Below are 12,331 nucleotides of genomic sequence, written 5' to 3'. Positions count from 1 at the left end.
TCATCAGGATTTTCGTATATAACCTGAAGCCAGTGCTATACTGGCACTATCAGGCTGATTCTCTATATACCTGTAGTGGGCAGCTCGGATGTTTAGATTTTGAAATCCAAGAAAGTAAAGTTTATAAAATCACCAGCTTTCTTGAGTGACAGCAGCTGAGGATCAGATAATATCTGGAGGGTATTCATAGTTATCACCTCCGTTAGAATTAGCATAAGTATTATACAATCGATTTCATTTTTCACTAGCAGGACTTGTGAGGTCATATACCCATGTGACCAGAAGGGCCAGGGCCTCAGCCAACAAAGCTGATAACAGGAAGCAACATTTTTCTGTTGGCTGAGGCCCCGCCCCTTCTGGTCACATGTATATGACCTCACACAGGTCGTACTAGTGAAATAGTAAATCGATTATATAATACTTATGCTACTTATAATAAGAGGAGGGGATAACTATAAATACACTCCCCTCCCCCACCGCTATTATCTGATCCTCAGCTGCTGTCACTCAAGAAGTTGGTGATTTATAAACTTTACTTTTATTGATTTCAAAACCCAAACATTCGAGCTGCCCACTAAAAGGTATGTATAGAATCAGCCTGATAGTGCTATACTAGCACTGGCTTTAGGTTATATACGAAAATCCTGGCTAATAAATACATTCAGTTTCCATCTCACAGGCAGCCAGTGTAAGAAGAAAGGGTAAAACAGCAGAACTTTGTCCCATTACAAACACATCTGCAATTGTAGTTGTCCTCTCATATTGCTGTCAGCTCTGCTGCGCTGCCTCTCACCTGACACTGGTTGCGTGAGATGAAAGACAGAAAAGAGGAAAAGTGGAGCTACAAATACAGTATGTGCGCAATGAGAACTGCTGTACTGTGTTAGTTATAATCACACACAGCTCTGCAGTGAGATCAGGCGAGCGAGCTGTTAATCATTACATGCCTCACACTGGCCCTTTCATTGACAATAAGCTCTAGAGGGAGCTCGTCATAGAGATCATTGTTCAGCCCATAGATCTTAACAACTCATTTACATATTAAGAAAAATGTGGATTTCTCTAGAATACAGTCATATGAAAAAGTTTGGGCACCCCTATTAATGTTAACCTTTTTTCTTTATAACAAATTGGGTTTTTGCAACAGCTATTTCAGTTTCATATATCTAATAACTGATGGACTGAGTAATAATTCTGGATTGAAATGAGATTTATTGTACTAACAGAAAATGTGCAATCCGCATTTAAACAAAATTTGACCGGTGCAAAGTGCAGAAGTATGGGCATCCTTATCAATTTCTTGATTTGAACACTCCTAGCTACTTTTTACTGACTTACTAAAGCACTAAATTGGTTTTGTAACCTCATTGAGCTTTGAACTACATAGGCAGGTGTATCCAATCATGAGAAAAGGTATTTAAGGTGGCCACTTGCAAGTAGTTCTCCTATTTGAATCTCCTATGAAGAGTGGCATCATGGGCTCCTCAAAACAACTCTCAAATGATCTGAAAACAAAGATTATTCAACATAGTTGTTCAGGGGAAGGATACAAAAAGTTGTCTCAGAGATTTAAACTGTCAGTTTCTACTGTGAGGAACATAGTAAGGAAATGGAAGAACACAGGTACAGTTCTTGTTAAGCCCAAAAGTGGCAGGCCAAGAAAAATATCAGAAAGGCAGAGAAGAATGGTGAGAACAGTCAAGGACAATCCACAGACCACCTCCAAAGACCTGCAGCTTCATCTTCCTGCAGATGGTGTCAATGTGCATCGGTCAACAATACAGCGCACGTTGCACAAGGAAAAGCTGTATGGGAGAGTGATGCAAAAGAAGCCGTTTCTAACAGATGCCGGCACCGGGAATCTTGTTAAAGTTGAGGGTCGCATGGATTCAACTCAGTATCAGCAGATTCTTAACAATAATGTGCAAGAATCAGTGACGAAGTTGACGTTACACAGGGGATGGATATTTAAGCAAGAAAATTATCCAAAACACTGCTCCAAATCTACTCAGGCATTCATGCAGAGGAACAATTACAATGTTCTGGAATGGCCATCCCAGTCCCCAGACCTGAATATCATTGAAATCAGTGGGATGATTTGAAGCGTGCTGTCCATGCTCGGCGACCATCAAACTTAACTGAACTGGAATTGTTTTGTTAACAGGAAGGGTCAAATATACCTTTATCCAGGATCCAGAAACTCATTAAAAGCTACAGGAAGCGACTAGAGGCTGTTATTTTTTTCCAAAAGGAGGAGCTACAAAATATTAATGTCACTTTTATGTTGAGGTGCCCATACTTTTGCATCGATCAAATTTTGTTTAAATGCGGATTGCACATTTTCTGTTAGTACAATAAACCTCATTTCAATCCAGAAATATTACTCAGTCCATCAGTTATTAGATATATGAAACTGAAATAGCTGTTGCAAAACCCCAAATTGTTATAAAGAAAAAAGGGTAACATTAAAAGGGGTGCCCAAACTTTTTCATATGACTGTATAATATCGCATCATAGATATCAATAAGACCCTTTATTCAACTTTCTTTGACCTACATCCCATTTTTATTAAAAAAAACCAACTCTTTCTAAATCTACGCTATTTAAAAATAAAGAATAAAGTGAAGAGAAGAAAAAAAAACCCTATCTATTTGCTGCATCTAACAGACCTAACAAAGCCCAATTGTACAAAAAAAAAAAATTTATTTTTTTTTTTGCCAAATTGCGTCAGTAACATAATCCCCTTAGGTCAATAGAATAAATAATTAAACAATATAAGGTAAAATAATGATTTACCACACATTTGTTTTTCCTAACCTGAGCAACAACGATCATAACACATCAAATAATCGCAATCAATGCAAGCTTACATGAGCAAAGGGTGAAATATGATGGTGATGTTTCTGGCTCCCGGTTTGCAGACAAACCTTGATCCTCCACCAATTAAATTGTCATGACCACCTAAGAAATAGAAAACAATCAGAAGAAAAATTAAAATGAGTCAGAATACTAGGTTAAATCCGCTTGTGCTTTATTCCACAATGCTATTGAAACATAATGTGTGACATAACAATGATAACTACACTTAAAAGGCAGCACACAAAAATTATTGTTATATTTTAAAAGGTTTTTATACCTTAAGAAAGGTAAACCCCAAAAGCTTTTCTATACGCAACATAATAAATAGAGCTGCTGTTCTGGTCTCAGTGCTTTAGCTGAAGTGGTGACATGTTTACAGCTCACATCACCGCTGCAGTCAGTCACTAAACTTAGTGGCTGAGCTCAGCGATTGGTTTAATAGTGAGGTGCACTGTTGATGTGATGACACCACTGCAGTCAAAACATTGAATCGGGAGCAGTCATAAAGAGTCAGATGCTTGACCCAAGAGGTTGAATAGCTGCTCTGTTATGTCTTGGGGTACGTTCCCACAATAAGGAGACATTGCCTCCTCAGTGTCAGCCCTCCTGCAGAGACGCAAGTGTTGTTCGCAGGAGAACGCAGCGGTCCGTCACCACGATCAGGGTTCTGGGTGCTGCTGACTGTTGCGGTGTTCTCCCCGCCAAAACCACTCGCGTCTCAGCAAGCATAAATTTACATGCAGCAGCAGAGCTCGGGGAGCCGCGACGCAGGTCAGTTCATGCTGTGGAAAAGACAAGAGCAGTGGGCAGGAGATTTCTACAAATCCCATGCACAGTGCTTGTACTGTAGAACACAGTGGTTTTGATGTAGCTTAGACACACTGTGTCCAAAACGCTGCAAACACTGATCGTGGGCACGCAGCCTAAAAGAGCATTTGGGGACTACCTCTCTTAAAGGAGAACTCCTTTCTAAGTAATAAGAAAAATGTAAATTAAATGATCATCTTTTTGTAGGTCTTCAATTTGCATATCAAGGAGTCAACGTTCACATCATTTATGTCTACAGATCTACAATATTTAATATTAAGTTTCAATGCTTATTTATTTCATTGACCTAAAATAGCATATGACATTACTGGCATTGTGTCTTCTGAGGACAAAATTGTTAATGCAATCTAAACCTTGCCATACAAATAGGACTACGCTCAGTGAAACCAGAATATTTTAGCAGGGAAAAAGCAATCATGTATATGGATTCGTCCCGTCGTTCCGCCAATGAAGAGGTCAGGGAACAGAAAAATTGGGTAGATGGACTTCAATATGCCTGATCCTTTGTTCTCAGGACAGATAGGCCACTGATACATTTTTCAAATATAGTAGACAAAAAACATTTGCAGGACCCTGTTCCAGAGTCCAAATTGGTAGTATGTGGCTCCTCGACCAAAGGCCTTAAGATTCAGCAAGATGTTCGCACATCTCTGGATCGGCAGCCTAGGGCTACTAATGAAGCAGCTGGACAAGAGTGCTGCCAATCTGCTTGCAGAAGTCTATTGTGTGGTAACAGATTAAGCTGACCATATACAGTACATAAAATTTGGTTAATGGTGAATGAATCATTGAACAAACATTTATCTGGCGAATGATCATTTCTCTCAAGCAGATACGCATATTTAGGTTGATACTGGTCATTACAATTGTTAAAAAAAAGCCACACACACCGAGCTAGCAACCATCCATTATAAAATGAAAAAAGAACAATCGTTCATGTGTTGAATTGATCTATATTTTAGTGTCTTAAGTCTAATTGTGTACAGACACCTTACATCATTACACTGGCAGACACAGACAAAAAAAGGGTCTCTGTACAAGAGCAAAATATGGGCACTTTTCAGTCCAAAAACTTATCAAAATGCACAATTCCACCTGCTTTGTAGGTAAATATGGGCCTTTTACCACTTGGGACCCTGCACAGGTTGCGCCAATAATATGTCCTCCCCTGATCACTCTGTCCATTACCTTTGCCATTGAAAACACACATGAATATTTAGGGTATTTTCACACAGAGTTTTCTGGGGTTTTTTTTCTGGCTGAAAAATTTACGCCTAAAAACATGGTTTTTGCTATGGTTTTGGATTGCCATTTTGATGTGTGGTTTTTTAATGTGATTTTTGTATTTTTTTGTGGCATAGCAAATAAAAAGCAAAAAAAAACAAACCCCTGTAGCAAAATGTGAGTTCATGCATGAAAAAAACATGTTAAATAATTAGCTTGATTCTTTTTTTAAGAATACGGGGAAAAAGGTGATGTGAAGTATCAGCGTTTTTTCCCTAAAATGAATGGGAAGCTTGTTTCATGCAGTGTTTTATTGTAGGGTTTGATGTGGAATACACGCACGGAGGTACGCGAGTCACTGCCGATGACACTGGGCAATGGGCATTGAATTGCATGTTGTGAGCGTGCAAACATTCTAAGAAGGTGGATTAGCATATTATAAAGGATCTTCAGAAATACTTGTTTTTTTTAAAGATCTCTTTACCTATGCTACTAGATACAGGGACGGTTAGACAGGGATTAGCAATATACACCCAGAACTGCTCATGCTTTTGGGTGCACATTGCACCTGACAGGTTCCCTTTAAATCACTTTTTTTTTTTTAACTGATTCAGGGTTCAGAAACCGTGCAGCAGTTTTTCGTTGGGAAGGCACCCACTCTCTGTACTCCATAACATACAATAAACGTTAAAACAGCTGCCGCAAGAACAACGGCAAGTCCACCGGCAAAGCCACTTCATAAAATGACCAGTGGCGTTCTCCTCAAGTGGCTTTGCCTGTAAAAACTTGAATGTAAAAGACGCATGTGCACATAGTCTAAGGGGCACTTTGCACAGTATGACATCGCAAGCCGATGCTGCGATGCAGAGCGCGATAGTCCCCGCCCCCGTCTCAGCTGTGATATCATGGTCATAGCTGGCGTAGCAAACATTATCGCTACGCCAGCTTCACATGCACTCACCGCACTCACCTCACTCACAGAAACAGCATCGTAACATCGGTCATTCCCAATTCATGGAAATGACCGACACTACACCGATGATACGATTACGACGCTTTTGTGCTCGTAAAGCCTGCTTTACACGTTGCAATTTCGCATACGATATCGTATGCGATTTGCAACGCCCCCATCGTATGTGCGGCACGTTCAATTTGTTGAACGTGCCGCACAAACGATTAACCTCCGTCACAAGTACTTACCTTCCATACGACCTCGATGTGGGCGGCAAACATCTACTTCCTGGAGTGGGAGGGACGTTTGGCGTCACATCGACGTCACGCGGCAGCCGGCCAATAAAAGCGGAGGGGCGGAGTTGAGCGGGACGTAAACATCCCGCCCACCTCCTTCCTTCCCCATTGTGGGCCGGGAGCCGCAGGAGAGGTCTGTTCATCGTTCCCGGGGTGTCACACACTGCGATGTGTGCTACCCCGGGTACGATGAACAATCTGACGTGCAATTCGGCAGGAATGAACGACGTGCATGCGATGAACGGTTTTTCGTTCAATCGCAATTGCACGTCGCTGTCACACGCTACAACATACCTTACGATGCCGGATGTGCGTCACTTACGACGTGACCCCGCCGACACATCGTAAGATATCTTGTAGCGTGTAAAGCAGGCTTTAATCGTATCAAAAATGCTTTACACAGTACGATATCGCCTGCGATGCTGGATGTGCGTCACTTTCAATTTGACCCCACAGACATCGCACCTGCGATGTCGTAGTGTGCAAAGTGTCCCTAACAGTTAGTGTGCAAACTCTGATGAGGTTACACTAATTTATTAAAAACTATGCCATCACTGTGAATATCCCGATTCTAGGAGGCATGTTTAAGAATATGAAATACAGTTAGAAAATGTAAAGTGCCACATATGTACATTAGACATCCTACTGATCTTTATCTCATAAGATAATGGATGATAGGCCAATGCTTTTATAGGAAAACAATGGCTTACTTTAATAAGAATAGTCTATGAACTTGGGTCATAAGATATTACAAAAAAAAAAAATAAATTTAAAAAACAAAACCTGGAGAATAGACTACTGTTAGTTTATTGTATTACGGTAAGTTGCAGGCTAATTAAAAATACATATGAATACACAAATTATTAATAATCACTGTATTACTATTACACCATTGTCACTAAACCAGAACAAAAATGTGCCTTTCACTCTCATTAGATTAATCCCAGATGTAAAACCTCTGGGACGCCCATGTAAAATCTACGGTAGGCCTTTATACTAAATAATTGACAGTCCTTCAAAAAACAATTTATGATTTGGTCAGCAAAATATACTCGTCAAGAAAGTTTTAAGAGAATCATCATGCTCTCGTTCCTAGAAGATCTGTATGACAGCTGCTTGGGAAATAGAGTTCTACAATCTAGTTTAATTAGCGAGTAAATGTTTAATCTGGGATATAATCTACCGGTTGAATACGCAAAGAAATCCCGAAAGACAGATAAAGTAGACACATTTCACCATTTTAGACATCCTTTCCACAAGGTAAAATTAACCACACATAGGTGGATTTTAAGTGACTTTAAAATGAATGTTCGATATTTAACTGCTATAAAAGGTGTCATGTTCTGAAAATGAAATTATGCTCGGGGGGAGAGAAAAAAAATAATAGAAATGGTCCAGTAAGTTACCACAGTAGGAATTTCAATAGGATAAGTCATCCTATTTACTAAGGCAGCATTTACACTCTTTAAATATCGGAAATAACAGATAAGCTCCAAGGTTAAGCTCCCACCATAAGTTTAAGATGCTGTGTATTTTTGCTGCGGAAAAAAAAAAAAAAGCGTAGTGTCTTACAGTTGCGGCAAAGTGGATGGAATTCATAGAAATCTCATGCCCACTGTGTTTTTTTTTATGCAGCGTAAAATGACCTGCGGTGAGATTACAGTGAGACGACACTTGTAAAAGTTTGGGGTTTTTTAAGTTAAAAGAAAATTATTTCTAAAAAGAAAAAATAAATTAAGTTTCATATTTTTACATAGATGGGGCTTGGATGTTGTGTGGGCTAAATCATTTTATATTTTTGTAAAATCGGACTTTTAAGGTTGCGGCAATACCAAAAGTATGTTTTTTTTTATTTACTTATTTTTAAAGTCGAAAAAATGGTCGATTTAAAACGGTATTTTTTAAATTTTTAAAAACTTTCTTTGTGTTACTTTTTTAGTCACCTTAAGGATATCTGAACCTCCAATCGCTTATTCTACAATATTTTTGAGTATTACAGTACGTACGTATTTTTCGGACTATAAGACACACTTTTTTTCCTCCAAATTTGGGAGGAAAGTGTGGGGTGCGTCTTATAATCCAAATGTCAAAGCGGGGGGTACCTGCGGGTTAGAGAGCTGTGGGGATGGAGCGGTTGAGGAGTGGGATCACAGGAGGCAGGGAGGGTTGGTGCTGCAGGAAGCCAGTGGCTGGAGAAACCACGTGTGCCCACTGTTTAAAATAAAGAAATATTCATTAGCTGCTCCCCGCCCACCTCTCTCCGCTCTCTTTAGTCAGTGACTAGAAGCGGGTGTGAGGAGCAGCAAATCAATACCTGTTTAATGTAAACAGCGGACACACATGGGTGCTCCAGCCACCGGCTTCCTGCAGCGGCTGGGGAGAGTGTGTGTCACCTGTCTGGCCCGAAGGAAGTGCAGATCACTGCAGTGTACGGGCCAGAGCACGGCATACCTTCACAGCACAGCCCTCAGCCTCTGTGCTGAGTGCTCACCTAGCTTTCAGTTTGGTCCTGCCTCTGCACTAGAAACAAAGTCTCCCGTAGCTGAACAAGGACCTGCAGTGATGTAATGAAGAGACGGGGCCAGAGCAGTCAGAACAGCACAGTGCTCTGCCTCTTCATTACATCACTGCAGGTCCTTGAGATATGGGAGACTGTTTCTAGTGCAGAGGCAGGACCAAAATGAAAGCTAGGTGAGCATCACATCTGTAAAATTAAGGCATTAAATAAATATAGTATATAAAGGCATTATTGTACACCTGGATGGGGTTGGATCATATTTATATTATATTATATATACATACATACATACATACATACACACAGGTTGGAGGATCACACATATAAGGATGGGGAACATACATATTCCACGATGGGGGTCATACACTGGGTGCAGACTTATTAGGCAAGTTGTATTTTAGAGGATTTTTTTTTTATTATTGATCAACAACCATGTTCTCAATCAATCCAAAAGACTCAAATATCAAAGCTTACCATTTCTGGAAGTTGGAGTGTTTTTTTTTTTAGATTTGGCTATCTTAGGAGGATATCTGTTTGTGCAGGTAACTATTACTGTGCAGAATTATTAGGCAACTTAATAAACACCAAATATATTCCCATCTCACTTGTTTATTTTCACCAGGTAAACCAATATAACTGCAGACAATTTAGAAATAAACATTTCTGACATGCAAAAACAAAACCCAAAACAATTAGTGACCAATATAGCCACCTTTCTTTCTGATGATACTCAACAGCCTACCATCCATAGATTCTGTCAGTTGCTTGATCTGTTTACGATAAATATTGCGTGCAGCAGCCACCACAGCCTCCCAGACACTGTTCCGAGAGGTGTACTGTTTTCCCTCCCTGTAGATCTTACATTTTATGAGGGACCACAGATTCTCTATGGGGTTTAGATTAGGTGCACAAGGGGGCCATGTAATTATTTTTTCATCTTTTAGACCTTTACTGGTCAGCCACGCTGTGGAGTATTTGGATGCATGTGATGGAGCATTGTCCTAAATGAAAATCATGTTTTTGGTTTTTTTTAACGATACTGACGTCTTCCTGTACCACTGCTTGAAGAAGTTGTCTTCCAGAAACTGGCAGTAGGTCTGGGAGTTGAGCTTCACTCCATCCTCAACCCAAAAAACTCCCACAAGTTAATCTTTGATGATACCAGCCCATACCAGTACCCCACCTCCACCTTGCTGCCGTCTGAGTCGGAGTGGAGCTCTCTGCCCTTTACTGATCAGCCTCTGGCCCATCTGTCTGGCCCATCAAGAGTCACTCTCATTTTTCAGTCCATAAAACCTTTGAAAAATCAGTCTTAAGATATTTCTTGGACCAGTCTTGACGTTTTATCTTATGTTTCTTGTTCAAAGATGGTTGTTTTTCAGCCTTCCTTACCTTGGCCATGTCCCTGAGTATTGCACACCTTGTGCTTTTTGATACTCCAGTAACGTTGCAGCTCTGAAATATGGCCAGACTGGTGGCAAATGGCATCTTAGCAGCTTCACGCTTGATTTTCCTCAATTCATGGGCAGTTATTTTGCATCTTTTTTGCCCAACACGCTTCTTGCGACCCTGTTGGCTATTTGCCATGAAACGCTTGATTGTTCGATGATTACACTTCAAAAGTTTGCCAATTTCAAGACTACTGCATCCCTCTGCAAGACATCTCACTATTTTGGACTTTTCAGAGCCCGTCGAATCTCTCTTCTGACCCATTTTGTCAAAGGAAAGGAAGTTGCCTAATAAGTATGCACCCCTTATATAGGGTGTTGATGTCATTACACCACACCCTTCCTCATTACAGAGATGCACATCACCTTATTTACTTAATTGGTAGTTGGCTCTCAGCCTATACAGCTTGAAGTAGGACAACATGTATAAAAATTATCATGTGATCAAAATACTCATTTGCCTAATAAGTCTGCACACAGTGTATATACCTGGAAGGGACCCAGAATGGGGGATATGAGTACAGAATTTGGGGATATTATTACCTCCATAACAGTATCAGCAGCAGATCCACGCCCCCATAAGTGTGTCACGACCACATTTTTTTTACTATTTTTTTTCTATTTCTTCCTTCTCTAAAACAATGGTGTGTCTTATAGTCCGAAAAATATGGTAGGTAAAATAGCTGGTTTCAGAGCAGTACTAAGATGGCAGCCATGCAAGGTCAACTCTTGGCGACTGTACAGTTCAATTTATATATAAGCTTCATCTATATTTTTTTATGAACCACTACTGACGAGTGTAGCAAGTGGCATCTACAGTCTGGAGTGAGGAAAGAGAGCGCAAACATTAACACTTTGCGCCAGGGGCGGACATATCATTGGTGCAGCCGCACAGGGGTCCAAGTGGTAAGGGGGCCTATTTCTAAGTCCAGAGCTAGTGAAATTGTACATTTTGATGAAATTTTTTTTTAACTGCAAAGGGCACATATATTGTTCCCGTACAGGGGCCCTTTTCTGTCTATGCCCACCAGTGCTTTGCGCACATACTGGTGACCTCCAGGAGTGTTGTGCGCACATTTCAGTTAAGGCAGCCTTTTCTCTGGGCAAGCGAGTACTGCCAATAAAGCCAAGGGGCAGCGTGCCCCATACTGCGGAGGTTGGAACCCCTGGTCACACCAAGGGAGCAGTGGAGAGCCCTGATTTACATATTAACCCCTTAATGCTGCAACAAAATTCCGATTTTTTTTTAACCCTCCTTTCAAAAGCTATAACTTTTATTTTTCCATTCACATAGATGCATAAGGGCTTGTTTTTTCGGGGGACGAATTGCGCTTTTCAATGACACTCATTCATATTATGTGGTGTACTAGAAATTGGGGAAAAGAAAAATTCAAAATGTCACGAAATTGCAAAAACAAGAGCAATTCTGCAATTTCTTTTTATTTACAGCATTCATTTTATGGTAAAAAATGACCTGGCAATATGATTCTGCAGGTATATACGATTATGCAGACACAAAACATGCAAAGCTTCTGTTCTTTAAATGCTAAAAATAAAAATTCAGAACTTTGTAAAAAAAAAAAAAAAAAAATGGGCTGACGTTTTTTACGGATATCATTTTGGGGTAGATCTAACGTTTTAATTGCCCCTTATTCTATTCTAGTGCAGTGTTGCAAAGGTCAAACAAACGTAATTCTGGTGTTTCTATTTTTTTTCATTCCTTTATTTACTAATTGGTTTAATTAATTATATATATTGATACATCAGACTTTTCCGGATATACCGTAGTAATACCAAATACGTGTATAATTGACACAGGAAAAAGTAATGAACACGCTTACTGAAATTTATTTAATATATTGTACAAAAGCCTTTGTTGGTGATGACCGCTTCAAGATGCATCCTGTATGGAGAAACTTTTTTGTTCTGCACATTTTTTTGCCTTTTTTTTGTTCTAAACAATGACTCATCAGGGAGCCTTTGCGCTTTTCCTAACTTGGAAATTAAATAACCTTTACCTTTCCTGATGAATCCGTGAACTTCCACGGAGCAGCGCAGGAATCTACCACATCCATTCCTTTACCACTTCCCATTGACTCACTAAGTATGTTCTGCAGTAGCTCATTTGACTCTTTACATGCTAATTCATTTAGCTTCAAGGTGAGCATATACCTGCTTTTACTTAATTTTAATACTAGATAAGACC

At 39.9% G+C, this 12,331-nt stretch overlaps 1 protein-coding gene across 1 annotated transcript in view; it reads right to left on the bottom strand.

Moving 5' to 3' along the window:
* EXOC4 (exocyst complex component 4) overlaps positions 1-12,331 on the bottom strand; it is a 642,084-nt gene that overhangs the window by 399,435 nt on the left and 230,318 nt on the right. Inside the window, exon 10 of the mRNA XM_075345350.1 lies at positions 2,871-2,961. Coding sequence (XP_075201465.1) covers positions 2,871-2,961 — 91 coding nt within the window. The remainder of the gene's footprint in view (positions 1-2,870; positions 2,962-12,331) is intronic.

The sequence above is a fragment of the Anomaloglossus baeobatrachus genome, chromosome 4 (assembly GCF_048569485.1).
Source record: "Anomaloglossus baeobatrachus isolate aAnoBae1 chromosome 4, aAnoBae1.hap1, whole genome shotgun sequence".
Classification (NCBI taxonomy): Eukaryota; Metazoa; Chordata; class Amphibia; order Anura; family Aromobatidae; genus Anomaloglossus; species Anomaloglossus baeobatrachus.
This window is presented reverse-complemented; position numbering and strand designations above follow the sequence as displayed.